The 17,040-nt window shown below is 34.9% G+C and overlaps 4 protein-coding genes across 4 annotated transcripts in view; 3 read left to right on the top strand and 1 right to left on the bottom strand.

Moving 5' to 3' along the window:
- LOC140054147 (PAX-interacting protein 1-like) overlaps nucleotides 1-2,266 on the bottom strand; it is a 45,423-nt gene extending 43,157 nt beyond the window's left edge. The window contains exon 1 of the mRNA XM_072099033.1: nucleotides 2,211-2,266. The gene's annotated coding sequence lies outside the window, so the exon portion shown is untranslated. The remainder of the gene's footprint in view (nucleotides 1-2,210) is intronic.
- Nucleotides 109-537, top strand: LOC140055510 (protein obstructor-E-like). The gene has a single exon (XM_072100852.1). The coding sequence runs from the start codon at nucleotides 109-111 to the stop codon at nucleotides 535-537; it is 429 nt and encodes a 142-aa protein (XP_071956953.1).
- A 151-nt stretch (nucleotides 2,267-2,417) lies between the features above and the next one.
- LOC140054124 (tRNA (guanine-N(7)-)-methyltransferase non-catalytic subunit wdr4-like) lies at nucleotides 2,418-11,068 on the top strand. Its single transcript, XM_072099003.1, has 10 exons — nucleotides 2,418-2,522; nucleotides 4,635-4,856; nucleotides 5,075-5,206; nucleotides 5,734-5,890; nucleotides 6,304-6,416; nucleotides 6,574-6,634; nucleotides 7,275-7,420; nucleotides 7,896-8,091; nucleotides 9,298-9,379; nucleotides 10,222-11,068. The coding sequence occupies exons 1-10, from the start codon at nucleotides 2,440-2,442 to the stop codon at nucleotides 10,422-10,424; spliced, it is 1,395 nt and encodes a 464-aa protein (XP_071955104.1). The 5' UTR covers nucleotides 2,418-2,439; the 3' UTR covers nucleotides 10,425-11,068.
- Nucleotides 11,069-14,140: 3,072 nt separating this feature from the next.
- On the top strand, nucleotides 14,141-16,956 carry LOC140055705 (uncharacterized). Its single transcript, XM_072101079.1, has 2 exons — nucleotides 14,141-14,339; nucleotides 15,239-16,956. Exon 2 carries the CDS (start codon nucleotides 15,271-15,273, stop codon nucleotides 16,057-16,059), a length of 789 nt encoding a protein of 262 aa, XP_071957180.1. The 5' UTR covers nucleotides 14,141-14,339; nucleotides 15,239-15,270; the 3' UTR covers nucleotides 16,060-16,956.
- Nucleotides 16,957-17,040: the final 84 nt, after the last annotated feature.

Raw genomic sequence — 17,040 nt, 5'->3', positions numbered from 1 at the left:
ACACAGTTTTACCAATACCATACACAGACGTGTATTGGCTCCTGTGGCAGCCTTTACTTCAACGAATTAGTCAGAGGCTGTGACTACCCTGATAATGTACAATGCCCTATGGACGACGGAAGTAACATTATATGTGAAGATAAACCTCTGGGTTTAAATTTGTACACAGATCCATCTGACTGTTCCAAATACGTTATCTGTTACAGTATTGAAGCACACTTGACATGCGGTGATGGGTTGGTATTTAGCAAGGATAAAAATAGGTGCGATTGGCCTTACAACGTACCAGAATGTTCTGAAGACGGTAGCAATGAAGATGATGAAATGGATATTGAAAACGACAGCAATGAGATCGGGAACACTTTCGAATGTCCTACATCGGAAGGTCTTTTCGCTAACCCAGATTCTTGTTCAATGTTCTACCAGTGCGCACATGGTATCGAGTATCACAAGCATTGTCCAGATAATCTAGTATTTAATCCGGTAGCAAAATACTGTGATTGGACCTACAATGTACCGTCTTGTAATAATAGATAATTCAAAATACAGGTACTTGATTAATTTAACAATTACTAATAGGCATATATCATCATCATCATGTCGAGCTTGCTCGGGCTTTTTTGACTCGGATACGCCACCCTTTCTGGTCTTCCATGGCAACAGGCAGTTCATCCGGATTGCACTCTGTGTCCTCGCATAGTTGATCTACGTAGGTTTTGTGGGGACGTTCAACCTTCTGACGACCATGTCTCGGCTGCCATAGAAGTGTATAGCTAACAAGTTCTCTTTTCGATCTTCAACAATGTCCAGCAAAGCGAAGACGCCGTTGTCTGATTGTGGAGGAGATTGGAGGCATATTTCAATATAACTGTGGTTTGGTTGGATGATCTCTCCAAGATATGTCCAAAACTGCTCTAAGTACAGTATACGAGTGTATGTACTATCAAGTTTCGCTTCTAAAGCTTTCGTTAGTGTCCAGGTAGAGGATCCATACAGCAGCACCGATTCAACTGTGGCTTGAAAGAATTTTCTTTTGATATCCAGTGTTAGATAAGATTTCCAAATAACCATCAGTGAGTTGAGGGCAGTCCAGGCTTTAGCTATTCTTATTTCAACATCTTTTGATGTCGATTCGACCTATGTAAACAACAAAGACTGTGAAACATTGGGCGAGTCTTCGACGCAACACGCAGATACAACGTTAATTCTCCCCTTTAACGGCTACAATCATATATTATTTATATTTAACATTATATCGCTGGACGATAATAATAGATAATATCTTCGATTATTATAAATTATAACATATTTAACAAAGTAGTCTACAATTATCATGGAGCTGGATTTTCATAAGTTTTTTTACTTTAAGCTCTGTCTACACAATCACATAATGATTTGTGAAACGTTTGATTTTACATTTGTCTTTCAATAATAAATAATTCATGTAGATATATAGAGTAATGCGTTATACTTTGTAACAACATGCGTCACACACGTCGGTGCGATCACTCGCCTAGTAGGAGGCCTGGGCCTCTGTATCAGTGTATACAGTTCAAGTTGAGGCAAATGATTTACCACTGTTTTAATTGTTATACTCGAAATAGTCATGTCATGTTACGATATGGTAGACTATCAATTTCCATGGAGGATAGCCTATTACATAATAATTTACTAGCCTACTCATTATCTATTATTATAGGCACAAAAGTAGGCCTAGATGCGCCATGGTAGCATGCATCTCAGTCAAGAATGAGAGAATACAATTCAAAAGTATGCCTATGATGCAGCGCCTATAGCTAGTGCACCTGCTAGACTAGACTAGGCCTAATTCATCCTGCTACTACTCTATCTGCCTGCCTACTGCTGGTTAGTAGTTAGGCCTGCTTACTCTATGGTTGCCCATGCCTCGGTTAGGCCTGTTAGTATTACTTTAGTAATATCTAATAATAAGGTCTAATAGTATACACGTAAATAATAAAATATTAGTAAAAAGGTTCATCTGGATCACTGTATAGTATTTTAAGTAAATTTTCTTTTGGATGATCCAAAGTCGAATAAAATTTAACGTAAGTTTACGAATTTTATTCGACTCGAATAAATTCGTAAACTTACGTTAAGTTAAACTTAACGTAAGTTTACGAATTTTATTCGACTTTGGATCATCCAAAAGAAAATTTACTTAAAATAATAAAATATAAAAATCAACTTACCATTAATTATGTTCGATGAAAATTTCCACGTGGCATCATCAACTTTGCCGCCTCCCGCCCTCAAAAAGAAAAATCATCAAAAAACATGCCTTCTTGTCAAGAGAGGTATAATAGCAAAGATTGTATAGCGCCGCTACGCGGCGCTATATAATCTTTGATAATAGCGCCACCAAGTTTTCATAGGATTTTTTTTGTTTGTGATGGAAAATTCCGAGAAGAAGATCGAAAGATGGCTCGCTTTGAACTTTCGCCGTGTTGTATTCATTTGGTGTGCACAAGTCTGAACAAAATTGTTGCATATTCATTGATAAAGTAAGAGTTTTACTCATTTACATTATTTTAATCTAAAATTACATGGTTTAGTGATTATAAAGTCGGAGTTGACCTAGGCCTATTAGGCCTGTTGCAGGTCCTGCTTTCACATCGCCTGGAATTTCTATTATTTTCCTATTACTGGCAACATATTTCTCCTGCCCTCTCGGTTAGGCCTAGGTTATTGCTTAACAATTAATTTAATTAAGAGAGAGGAATGTGTTTGCACTATGCCTGCTGGGGGCCCGTAGATGACCTAGGCCTAGCCTAATCCGAATTTTATCATAAAATTTAATAAAAATTGAAGTTGTGAAATACATTTTTTTTTAAAATTTAAAATTAAATAGAAGATATATACTTCTCTTAGGCCTAGGCCTATCCCGGCCTATATATGCTAGGCCTAGCCTAGTAGTAGACTAGGCCTTTTAGAATTAGGGCTAGGCCTAGACCTAGTAAGTAGGCTTATATAAAACGCCGTGGTTAGGATTCCGGCACCGGAACTCAACTGCCCACCGTTAGGGAATCCGACACGCTATTGCGCATGCCCAGAGCTCTGGAAAGTGAATTATAGCTTGCACTTGCCACACACACCACACCACCAAGAGTCGGAGTGTTATAGCATGGAATATTATAGTTCCATATGGTTATAGGGATTTATGCACTTGTCAATTGTATGACCCACTATATGACCCCCGGGAGAGGTGCGTCATTTGTCCGATGTGCGTCATACCTTTGAATACCATGACGCACCCGTGCGTAAAAAATGTGACTTACCTTTAGGGGACCATGACGCACCTATTTTGTTGCACTGTGACCATGTTGTTTATGATATGGTGGGTGGTAAAGTGACGGACATTGACACACCTTGTTCATTGGTTTTTTTACGCACCCTTGCGTCAGTAATTATATGTAAATGACGCACCCATGACGCACCTCTCCCGGGGGTCGTATAGTGGGCCATACAATTGACAAGTGCATTACTGTATAGCCTAGATAGTCGTTGCGCGAGCGAGAGAGCGATGGATGAAACTTGGCCTAGGCCATACATGAATTAATAATTAAAATAAGACTACCACGCGAAATAATTATTATGATATTAATAAGAATCCGTATCTACAGTATCTAAGAATCGTAATGCTGTAATTAGCGTTGCGACCCCGACTTCCCTTCCCGAACAGTTTTTTCACATCCACGCAGTGGCTGCCGTCAACAAATCAACTTGTGATTGCATGTTATGTACAGTATAATGCGTTATATGAAATCTTTTATTTTGTACTTGAAAAATCATAAAACATAAAAAAGTGGTTGCTTCATTTATATAATTATATAATTTATAAATTTATATAAATGAAGCAACCACTTTTTAATTACAAAATAAATAGGCCCACTGGTCACGTCTAGCTGATACGGTAGGCCTAGCCTAGTATTTACTATTAGTGGATCCCGTATTTAGTACGCATCTACTACTTTACTAGGCTAGTTCGCCGTGGCGCAGCGATGAAATGATCCATCGCTGTTGATTAAGTATGAGTCGCCTCCTCTGGGCATGCGCAATAGCGTGTCGGATTCCCTAACGCTGGGCAGTTGAGTTCCGGTGCCGGAATCCTAACCACGGCGTATATAAAATTATAATATAATTAGTTGAGTATTTGTTAGTAGAATAGTACTACTACTGTACTACTACAGTATGCTATTAGTATTATTATATGCCTATATAATATTATACAGATATTGACTGCTTAGAGGTTAAATATAAGATTTGACATCCCCGAGGGAATGATATTAAGTTCGAGGGAATATATATTTCCCGAAGCGCCAGCTGAGGAAATTCTTCTGTTAATATAAACGACCTAGGCCTAAGTGAATATTTTATTGCCAAGGAATCATTAATTAGTAATTATCTGTATATTATTCTTCGCAAGGTAAGGTGTCTAGGCAGGCTTGTTTAAATACAATACAAATACTATAGGAGGCCTGGCCTAGCTTCACCCAACCCAGCAGACTTGTTCTTGGCTATATAATATAACAGATATTGCCTTTTATATCGGTTAAATATAAGATTTGACATCCCCTCGGGAATGATATTAAGTTCTCGGGGAATTTTTTTTTCAGTGAGAAAGAAAGAAAATGTTTTGAGTGCACAGAGAATAAAAAACCATTACCGGAAAAAATAGAAAAGCACCACAATGGGCAACAGGGCGCTCAAAAAGAAACTGAACCCAAAGAGACTATTTTAGAAGAAAAGCGACAAGAAGATGAAGCTGAAGAGAAGGTCGAAGTTCATCAAGATAAGACAAAGTCACGTGACGATGCTGCAGCTGGGGATTCTGAAAAGTATGTTTTCTTTTACTTTTTTCTTCAAATCATAAAGATAAACATTCTAATTTGTATTTTTTTTTTATCTGTCCAATATCAAATTCAAATGCCGCATGTTCAGCGTTCTTTTAATTTCACAGATTCAGCCACCCAGTAATAAAGCAAAGCACAAGAAGTTTTGAGTACAGTATAAATGTTCTTTTTATACAGTTAATATTGTATTGTTATTTAAACAGTGATGGTCATTCTTGTTCAGGCGTTATACTAGCACACAGCTTCTCACCATCTAGTAGGTACTATGCTGTTTGCGATGATTTTAAGCAGCTCTCAATCTTCGATACCACAACATGGAGCAAAATTAATACAAGGTTAGTATGTACTACTACTATGTATTACTATACTAGCCCTTACCACAAGAAATTGTTTTATTTGAAAAACTTGCAATCTTTGATATTCAAACATGGATGAAAATGATTACAACAATGTCACTGGTTAGTAAGGCTAAATTACTTATTAGCCCACTGGGCTGTTTACCCATACCTAAACGGAATTGTCTTATTACAAACAACTTGCAATCTTCGATATTGAAACATGGATTTTTTCGAAGTACAAAATTACAACTCCACTCCCAAAGACTTGTAATAAGACTTTGTTTATGTAGAGCATCTTGTGTATAGGTTTGTCTTGTGAACCTCTGAGGGACCCTAATTATCAGCAATTGCTTGATGGATCACCCTCATTAAATAAGGTGTAAAAACAAAATTGAAACTATTATGTAATAACTATCTGTCATGTGTTATTAAATGACCCGCAGAACTACTTATGTTTTGCTAGCCTGAGCACAAGTGACATTAGTACAAAAGATTAGTACAAGAACAATGCTTTTTCTTCTCAGGTTTGTTAGGAAAAGAAGCACATCAATAGCATTCAACCATGCTGAGGAAATGGTGTATATAGGAGATAAGTCGGGGGATGTTTACCGTTTCTCAGTTAAGAACGAAGAAGACGAAGGTACTCTGGTACTGGGCCACGTATCAATGCTACTAGATTTGGTAAGGGAGACAAATTTAGAGATGCACGCTATTCCACTAGTTGAGCAATGAGTTGCCAAGCGGTTGAGACAGTGGAACCGTAATACCTTGCCATATTAACATCGGCAAGGGTTCGAGTCTCACTCGCTCTATGGTTCTGGTTATACAACGAGTCTTCACGGATAAGGACTATAAACCGTAGGTCCCATGTACACATCTGGCTCATGTGCACTTTAAAGTACATCCTTCGAGATAAGTAGGGGGTTCCCCCTGTGTACTATTATACACACAGCCACTGTCACTCATCAAGAAGGCCCCTTGATAGTCAGCATACACTGTTTAGGGTCACCCTCTAAAAATAAGGTGTAATAAAATAAATAAAATTTAATAATCAGTACAGTTGAAAATATTGATTTTATTTATTTCTTGTTTAGGTTATCAGTCCTGATGATAAGTACATACTGACAGCTGATAGAGATGAGAAGATTAGAGTTTCACATCTACCAAACTGTTATAACATTGAATGCTTTTGCCTTGGCCACACAGAGTAAGTTAAATCATTTTCTTGCATTGGAATTTGGACTGGACCAAAACTGTTGATGTCCGTGACTAGCTACTATTTCTGTCCTTTTTATCTTGTTCTTCTGTTTGTCATGTTACAGTCGTTTTTTTTTCATAAACTTATTTTTAAATATTTTTCTCAGCCTGGTTAGCAAGATAGCGATTTTACCGAAGGAACAAGATATGTTAGTTTCAGGTTCAGCTGTAAGTATATAAAAATAAAAGAATATGTAACTTTTTGACCCAAAAAATAAAGCCCAAAATGTATTCATTTATGAAAATTACTATAGATATAAGCAAATAGATTACCATCATGCATTCATACCCCTCCAGCTTGCTCTTCTCATTTTAGGTTCAAGCCTAAGTATATAAGCAGCAACATGAATTTGTTTTTGGTAAAAAGAAAAGATACGATATATTTTTTTGAAGTAATAGTACAATAGTAAAATTCTTTTTCCTGATGCTAAACAATATGTATGTATACATAGGTTAAAAAAAACATCAAAACAAATATTTTTGAAATACACAAATATAACATGAGGTGTTAATTGTACGGTTTCTGGGCACTATAGAAAACTCACTCATGCATGAAATTTCAAGTAAACAACTGACCCTACAATAAATGTTCTCAAATTGTTGATCATCACAATTATCTTCTGATGTTAATTTTGTTTGTTTTGTTATTAGTTTCTCCACACATTTTAAAATAAAAATTACAAATTACAAATAAGATAGACACATAACTTAAACATTACAATGAACATAGAAACATAAAAAATGTGCAGATGGAGGTCAAAATAAGTCATGACCACCAGTTAAAAAGGTTGGTGTTTTATTTGGATAGGATGCTAGTTTACGCTTTTGGAAGTATACCTCTGGTCAGGAGTTGTGCAGGTTATCATTGAAACAGATAGAAGAGACAACAAGGCCAACAGTGTTATGTATTAGGTGTTCTAGGAAAAGTAACTATGTTGCAATATTACTGGAAAAGTAAGATTTTCGATTACTTTAGCATTGAAACTCCATTGTGGGATCTTTGTTTTCATACTAATTTTTCTGGGTTAAAATGAGAATATATCTTTTATTACTTTTATTAAACATCTACATTATAAATATTATCTTATTATCTGTGAAATTTAGAAAATTTATGTTAATTGACTTGAAATTGCTTTGATGGAATAGATATTCAGAAAACCATGTGTTCTATCTAGACAATCAATTATTCAAGAAAAATAGACATGTTAGAAATCAGACATAGAAAAATGTTTTTGATCTAGACATTCTAGAAAACCAGATATTCTAGAAAACCAGAAATCCAAACATTTTAGAAATTTTAAGGCCAAGTCCGTGGGGTGAGAGTTTAATACAGTAACATCATTGAATTAAAAAATTACATAAATATATAACATTTTGTTTATACTGTACAATGTTTTATCATTTACATCATTTTCTATTTAAATTTTAGATATAAGGGTGTGAAAATATTTGAGTATGATCGAGTTGGTGATGTTCTTGATGCTAGGTTAGTGGCCAGCTTAGAAACTTGTGTTGAACCATGGGACATTGCTTTCGACGAAGAAGACCATTTGTGGGTTTTTAAACCGCAACAAAATGAAATCATAACAGTCTATGAATTCTACATGCAAGAAAACATTTTAAAGGTTTGTTAATATCAATTGTGTATATTCAATATATTCAGTATATCACTGTTAGTGTTAGGGAACCAATCTTTTTAGTCGTGGGCAACGCGACACCACAGCTCACTGTTGGTTGGTTGGTCGGTAAACACTAACTTGAGCATGCGACTGCAGCCATGTATATAGCCTTGTTATTCCTGAGTGCAGCAGTAATTTCTATATTGAGTTTCCCCTCATGATCTCTGTTTAACAGTAGCCTATTTGATTAAAATATTGCTTTATATAATATCATAACAACACAGGCATATAATATAACTATATGACCCCACAGGTGTAAAAGGAAATGACATAATAATGTGATACTATAAATACTAGATATTGATTTAATTTACAATTCTTTTGAAGATTACATTGTAAAACAAATCAAGAACACATTAGGCAGAGGAAAGTGTATGCATCTGTTTCTTTTTTTCTTGATTTTAAATCAATATAACAACGTTTCTTTTATCTAAGCTGAAAGAAATGTTTTAAAAATCTATCTTCTTTTGTAGTTAATACTGGACACAAAGTTTTATACTAAATATTATAAAAAATTGTAGAAATATTCTTTTCTTGAACGCTAGTCATCTCACATCACATTGCGTGTTTCGCGCCATTCTCTGTGTGTTTTTTAGTGTTTTCAAAGTGTGTGTGTGTGTAAAGTTTGGATGTTTTCATGTTGTGTTGTAGTCTATTTTAATCTTTAACGGAGCCTCTCTAAGTGCACTTATTTTAGCTGGTGTGTGATCATTTGAAGCATATGACCATACTTTCTTTTCTGTACTTTTTTTCTCTACTCGGTCTCCCCTGTTTTTTTTATACAAATCATCATTCCTTATTTTCTCAGGCCACCTGATACCCAATACTGTAGTGATAAAATCATTTTCCAGAGAAATATATATGGGTTAGTATTGAGTAGTGGTTTCCTTACAAATACCAGGCAGTATGTTCAAATCCTTTACTCAATCACATTATATTACTATGATTTTTCTCATGGGATAAAAATCATTGACATGTTTGAATATTTTTTGTGTCTGCCTTTTTATTTAAATTTATGTATGCAATTGATTTTATAACTATGGACGTCCGTTTCCGAAATAAAAATAAAATGTAAAAAATGTAATTGAATCGCATGAATAAATTTGCCTTGTATAAAACACTACCGTAACATGTTTTGGTTTTTTATTGCAGTTAAAACCTACTAGTTTAAAGGAAGGCAATCAAATTATAAAAATCAAAGAAAAAGTCAACAATGATTGGTCAATATTCAAAGGTATTGTAAACTATTTACTTATTAGATAAGAAAAGTGCTGTTTTAAAAATAAATGTTTAGATATGATTGTTTAGAATATTTGCACAATGCAGTACAGCAGCAGCAATAGATATATCAGCATATCCTCTCTTTTCACACAACACATTCACAACATAGGTTGAAAGATTCTATCTGTGCTTGTTAAGCTCTGTCTACACTATCAAACTAGTTTCACACAAAAGTGTGATGTGGTAGTGATATGACATCATTGTGTCCATGGGCACAACACATTTGTTGTCACATAAATTTTGATAAAATGTAGACAGAGCTTTAGAGTTGTTAAGACCGTTCTGAAGGTAATCGCATCAAGACCTGAATATAAAACAATAAATAAAATATAATAATATAATAATATAATATTAAAATTACATATTGTGTTTGATTATCATTATTATTTCTGGTTATCTTATTATTGGTTATATTATTGTTGTGGTTGATACTTTGATACCAAAAGAAAAATAAATTTGTATACACTCTGGAAAACATAAAAAAAAGAGCTATAATTATTATACAACTGTATAGAGTGATGATGTAAATATGTAAGTGGTGCGCTACAGTCTACAAACTGCATTTTTTCACTCTAATAATGAATGATTTTAATTTTTTTGAAAGCACAAGTTTATGAGGTGGTAATTGTAATTGCAATAAACAGTGTGTTTGACTACCCCCCCCCCCCCCACCAAAAAAAAACCTTGCTAATTACATAAACAAGTTAAAGTGTAAATAAAATGTAGTTTCTGCAGTACCTGCAGTAGAATAATGTTGACAGCCTCCAAAGAAATGTTCAATTCTCTTTGTTTCAGAGTCTCTGAAGGTAGAAAGTTTGTACAGAAACCTTCATAAGAAGTGTCAAGATAACACCAAAGATTGGCAACGCAGGAAAGAGCTAAAAATAAAAGGGAAGTTACACACGGCACCTGAACAAACTGAAGAAATGTCGGCATGCAAGAAGTTAAAAGTTGATGAAGTATCAACGATGTTAAAAGAAAAAAGTGTACAAAGTTGAAAAAGAAAGGAAATTGTCCATTAAACTGTAAAAACTGTAGATACTATATTTCCAGCAAATTAACCCTTGTAAAATAGCAGGCTCCCTGGAACAATCCTTTACCACTTTGCGTAGTTATGAGCATATTGAATGCTTGATAAATTGTTTAACCATAAACCATAACCATATTTAATCATATCAAACATATCCTACTTCAGTTACTGCAGTAACTACATTCTTTTGACTGCAATAACGTATCGTTTTTAAATTGTTTAATTTAGAAATTTTTTGGACAGTCACTGCAATAAATAGTGCATATGATTACCCAAAAAATACTTGCTAAATAATTACAAAACATGTTAAAAAGTGTAGTATCTGCTCTGATCATAGTACTGTAGAATGATTTTGATATGGTCTTGTTTTTTTTATCCTCCATATAACGAGTTTGTGTGGTTTGGCAATTGGTATCCTGGCTGTTAAATTACAAAAAACATTTTTTTTCCAATAAAAAATATGGTTGGTAACATTTTTTTAGTAGTAGTAATGTTGTGCAAAAAAAAGAATAAAATGTGCCCCATCTCGCTAGTACCGGTCTTGCGGTTTGGTGAGATAGAATAATTATGTGTAGTACAGTACTATTATATAAATATTTCTTAACCTGCCAATATATTGTTTCCTTTTTTCTCCCCAATGCTTGGTTTTTTCGCTTGCGTTGTGCCTAAAGCTCGGTACGCTAGCTTGGTTCCCACTAGGACGCAACGCAAGGACGTAGATGCAACGCAAGATAGTTTTTTCAATCACATGCGACTGTTTGAAATATCTATCGCTTGTGATTGGTAAAATCACTTTTCGTTGCGTTACGTCCCCTGCGTTGCGTCCTAGTTGAACCAAGCTTTACTATGAAGCAACGTAAGGGCAACCTAGTGATTTGACTAATCACAAGCGATGAATGATTCGAACTTTCGCTTGTGATTGGTCAACTCTTTTGCGTTGTATCTACGTCATTGCATCGCTACCGCCAATGGAAACCAAGTCGTTGCGAGACGTGGGTTGGCTTACGTCTTTTTGTTGCGTCTAAGTTTTGTGTCAAAATGTCTTCCTGATATTACAGTAACTCTATTAGAGGTTCTCTTTTAACACTACACATTATTTAGGCAGTTTAAATCTGAAATTATATTAAAAGTGTATTAAACTGCTTGTGAATAACATTTATGCGATCATAAATCACACGTAGAGATATGCATTTCCTTTAACGAGATAAAAAATCAATATCTGTCATGTAGATTGTGTTGAAGATGGTGCTTGAGTTTTCTCCAGCTGTGTTGTTCATCTTTATTGCGTTCCCATGGTCAAAAAATCAAAACATTAATAACGAATATTAGAATTTGTTTTGTTATTCATTTCGCAATAGCTAGTTTACTATTTTTGAAATCCTCGACAATAACTTTACCAATGTAAACATTAAACAGTCTCTATCTCAAGTATATATATGAGACGCAAATTGTACAAAAATATCTTCCTTATTACGAATATTAAGCCAAATCACCGACTAGAACCTACTTTTACAAATACATAATGTGTAATACATAACTTACCCTATCAAAGATGCTTTATGGGATGAACCTTTTCCTAATCCGTCGCGTGTGATTGGTCAAGTTTACATACATTGCGCGTACGTTGCGTCCACGACCAATTTCTACTGTTAGTCAGAACAACGTCCAACTTAACGAAATGAGAGAAACTCTAAACCCATGGCAATTATTCTGAAGCAAGAAAACTCTCTCCGTAGGGCATTAGCCATAGGCCAAAATAGATCGTTTAGTTTATGCCTTTTAGGGCCCGTTCGTCGTTGATCGAACAGTTCAACGACGATCGTTTTTAAACGATCAAGTTGAAATGATAACGATAGCAAGTACCTTTTCCTGTAAATCGTTAACATTTCAGTCTTTACGTTGAAGATCGCCGATTATTGTTAACGATAGCGTCGATTAACGTCGAAAGGAAAACAGGCTTTACAATACGACGATAACAAACGACGATAATAGGTAGAATCATTTTTTTAAATAACCATAAGGAAAATGTATATTTATTTATCTTGTTTATCGTAGTATTAGGTTCTTAAGCTTCTTGGGTTCTTTTTTTTTTCAGACCAGTAAAAAATCCGTAAACTTCCTATGTAGTTAAAAGAAGTAGAAACATTGATTTTTGGCTTGTCGACGTATCATAATAATACTATAGCAGATGTATAATTTAATCTAAAGATAGTTATTGTCATAGCGATGTTGTTGTTTTAATATATCTAATATTCAATCAATAGGAGGAGAGGTTATCAGAAATACGTATGCGTTTTGTATAGGAATTCCAAAGTGGTGAGGGAGGGAAATTTTGAAGTACCAATAGATCCCATCTAAGGTAAATGAAGATTGCATTTCGCTTGTAGGTTAGGCTTACATAAGACGTGTTTTATAGAGCCTTGGTAGGTGATAATCTTGTCTATCAGACAGCAGCCACATGGATCTCATCGCAGAAGGTAATATTCAAAGTATCATTGTATTTAATTTTAGTGGCGCGAATATTGGGATAACAAAGTGCACGCATATTATTTTTTAAAGTTGTGTCAACAAAGGCGTTGGATAAATAGTGTTTTCGATCGTCGGGAGTCCTCTGAAAAGTATCATCTGAAAGAAGGCATTCTATTGCATTATATTTCTAAACAGAAAGCGGGTTATTGACGTAAACTTTTAATATTGTAAATAGGCTACATTCATTTATTGACCAAAAATCATGGAGATTACTAGGCCTTTAGGCTTGTATTGCTGCTGACGAATTAAAACACATTTATTCTAGCGTTTTTTTTATCACATTCTCGAATACACAGTAACTATAGTAGCTTGTTATTTGCAAAAAATTAGTTTAAAAATGAATAATTTAAAAAAAATACATCTGTTCCACTCATCCTAGTCTAAGAATTAGAAAGAATGTAAATAAAAAAATGTCCTCTGTAGATCTAAATGGTACCGATGTTTATGAACCGTGGTTCCCGCAAGTATCTGGTTAACTTTTAGTGAGAAGGTTAGGCCATTGATGTAGGTACTTTGTTTGGGTATTTACTTTTCTAAGTTGCAAACTAATGTGTACCATGCTAGTGTAAACACAGTCTGAAATAGATAGTGATAACTATTGACATTCATGTATCTAAGAGACGAGTCCTTTTTGATCAGAGTGATTCACATCAAACCTAAATATCCAATCCGAAAAGATTGATTAGAAATAATAAACGTAAATATAATGCTTATTAATTAAAATATTTTTGTTGAAGTCAGAATTAGTAAGAAGAGTAGAATTACGTCAGACTCAGCAAAAGTGTAAATGTTCTTAACAGTATGACATGGTTTGTGTGTATATTTGAATAATTGTTAATCTTACAATGGAAAATTGATAATTCAGTCGCTAAAAGGAAACATGATAGACCTATCAGATTTGAGCGCATGACAATGGCAACTCAAGCACACAATGTCATCACCATTGCCAATGTCGTGTGGGATAAAATAACAATCCAAACAATGCCTTCATTCATATACCCTGTTTATACAATCCCAGGTTCCGATTGTCTTGTGGTGATCCGAATGAAAAAAACAAATTCCCTAAGAGACACTTGTGTATCCATGGTAACAATAGTAAACCGTTGCGCATCTTTTCCAGTCAAACTCATTATTGGCAATTAAGGGGCACACGTACAAGAAACAAGGATTTAATGTTCTTATCTTCGTAACCATGGACGCTAAACGGAAGACGGTGATGATTTATTGAATTTCACTATACATATTACATTATATTTGTTTCATATCAGAATCAATTCTGTCCGTGTCGTGTCGAGTAGTTCGAATGTATAGGCCTATCTGATTTTTAGTTGCCGGAATATATATTTTTAATGTGGTAAGTCTTTAATTTAATTTCTTTGTTTCAGATAATAATATACAGATAACAACTATTTAGGCCTACGAATTACTAAATGGAAAACTTGGCAAAAAGAAATCTAATAAATATAATACCTTTTAATTCAATGTTGGTAGGATTGGAAACTTGATACAAACAATATGTTCAATTGGTCTTATTTATTCGATAGAAGTTTGGTTTGATATCAGAACTGTACACACCTTACCGGTACCCAACTTTCTAGATTTGAATGCTCAAATAGATCCACAATTTAAGAGAAAAACAAAGTGAAAAAATATAATATTTCGGCAACATCATCGGTGATAAACTAATGTCTCAGCAGATTACACCCTGTAAGAATTTAATTGAAATTGTGAACAAGTCTATTATAATATGACGTATAACATCATTTTCCCCCATCAATTTTAGTTCAAGGAATGATTAAATTTAATTATTTAATAATATACTATGAAAACGGTGGTGAAGTGATAACTTAAAAGCAGTTGATATAATTATCGGTAACAATGCATTCCTACGTTAATAGCCTATGAATTGAATGTTTCGACAGACAAATCGACATACTCGTCAAACATTTTGACTGAATGAATGATTTATCGCCTACCACCGTAGGTCTACCATTCCTATGATCATCTGAATGTCTGAGAGACTGACAATGGGGCTGTGAATATGTGAATGATAGGCTACGGCAACATCAGGCAGAAATCATGAGATTGAATAAAAACGACTTTTAACTTTTGATGACAGATTAGCCTATAGATTATACTGTAGACAGATTGGTAATTGACTGACCTTAAATCAATCGAATTATGGCAATTACTTTATGTGTAAACATGGTAGAGCATGGAGGTTTTTAACTCGCATAATTGCATATTTTACAGAAATAACCCGATTTGGACTTGGCCGTCTAGATATGTCTAGTCGCAAGAAGAAAAAATGGCGTGGACCAGTGCCAGTCAGTCATATTGAGAAGGTACTTTTACAAGATAATCACTTCGCCGAGCTTCTTTTACTGCATCAGTTAAAGAGAATACAGAGTGATCGTTACAGAGCTGGACGACTTCTTGAATGGCAAGAACAGTCGTTTGTTCTTCGTCAAGCTATCAAAGAGACTGAGCTACGCGAGATGGGTATTCCACATGTTTCCTTTCTTCCAGAATTTGTCATGAAGACCACGGCACCTGACGTACGCTCAAGACGACCATTCCGCCACCAGGCAAACAAAAGCTCTAACGAACTAATTACAGAATTAGAACACCCGCCGACACGAGAGCAAACATTGCCAATTATTAAACACAGCGCAAGTGGAGTGATTCACCGCCAAAAACCACCCATAGAAAAGGGAAAGCGACTCAACTTTACTCAATTTTATGGATTCAAGCTTCCTCTATATGGACCAGAGGCAGAGGCAGCGAAGGAAGAAAAAGAGAGAAAAATTATCAAACGTCGCAATGAAATTCAAGAGAAATGGAAAGGAACCAAGGACCCAAGGTTTCTGAGTCTTGAGAATTCGCTGGTGAGAGACGAAACGAGTATACTTGATACAATATTACGTAAACATGATCGCTCTGAGACGTCATTATCACTGAATGATATGGTGTCACCACCACGGAATAAGCGAGAAAAAGCTGCCATGGACAGTTTAAAAATTCGTGCAAAGAATCAACCACACTCAGTATTTCTAAAATCTGCTCTTTTATAGTTACTTGTAATACAGTAGTTGTTTTTAATTTTCAACTTAGGCACATTGCATAAGAGGATAACCATAATAGGCAACATTGTTCACAGAACAAACATAGGCCTCTTCGCTGGTGAAAGTTGTTTTTTTTGTTGTCATAAAAACCACTCCTCGGAAAATTGAACCGCTAAATAATAAATCAGCCGTTACGTTTTGGGCAGCCAGAACAATGTGCTACTTAGTTAAAGCTCTGTCTACACTATCAAAAAGTCTGATGTGCCCAAATATGGTACCGTAGTGATATTCCCAAATATGTTAGGAGTATGACATCATCATGTCCATATATTGGCACATCACATTTTTTTTGTCACATAAAGTTTGATAGTGTAGACAAGGCTTTAGACGGTTTGCCTACGCCCACGTACATATCGCCGCACTTTAAAGTCCATGCAAACCTTCTTTGATCGTATAGTAAGGAGTGACTTCAATGTATGATTTCATCGCTTAGTAGAGGTCGTATGCTAGGCATGTTGTTACGAATGCAGAAATTATTAAATGTAGGCCTAATAATAATGAATCATCGTGACAAAATTATAATAAATATGGCTATTTAAACTTACAGTTTTCTTTCCATTATTTCGCCGTGTGATCACTCATGATTTCTCTCGTCGTCGTGTGATGATGTACGGTTTGCCAACGATGGATGGATGCGGTTTCCGATTGGTCAATAGTTCGTCATTCAACTACGCGCGCGGGATAATTGTCTGATTTTACGTTTGCGCATGCGTATATTTGTTACGATGACGCCACCCGTAATCGTCGCAGATCTCGCGGATTAATACAAACATACAGATAAAATTATTTATGTAATCAGAAAGAAGACACATTTTATTAATTCGTTTTTAAATAATTTACTTTACAAATTAACCAAAACATGGAACATGCAGATAAAGCATTTAAATAGGAACAATCAGTAATGTGTAACTGTTAAACATAATCATTTTG

The sequence above is a fragment of the Antedon mediterranea genome, chromosome 7 (assembly GCF_964355755.1).
Source record: "Antedon mediterranea chromosome 7, ecAntMedi1.1, whole genome shotgun sequence".
In the NCBI taxonomy this organism is placed as follows: Eukaryota; Metazoa; Echinodermata; class Crinoidea; order Comatulida; family Antedonidae; genus Antedon; species Antedon mediterranea.
Note: the sequence above shows the minus strand (reverse complement) of the source record. Positions and strands in the feature narration are given on the sequence as shown.

Excerpts from the sequence above, each read along its gene's own strand:
- LOC140054124 (XM_072099003.1), top strand. The coding sequence starts at position 2,440 with ATGGCTCGCTTTGAACTTTCGCCGTGTTGTATTCATTTGGTGTGCACA. Across the intron at positions 4,857-5,074 it reads GCAGCTGGGGATTCTGAAAA|TGATGGTCATTCTTGTTCAG; the intron begins GTATGTTTTCTT and ends TTATTTAAACAG. Across the intron at positions 5,891-6,303 it reads TATCAATGCTACTAGATTTG|GTTATCAGTCCTGATGATAA; the intron begins GTAAGGGAGACA and ends TTTCTTGTTTAG.
- LOC140055510 (XM_072100852.1), top strand. The coding sequence starts at position 109 with ATGGACGACGGAAGTAACATTATATGTGAAGATAAACCTCTGGGTTTA.
- LOC140055705 (XM_072101079.1), top strand. The coding sequence starts at position 15,271 with ATGTCTAGTCGCAAGAAGAAAAAATGGCGTGGACCAGTGCCAGTCAGT.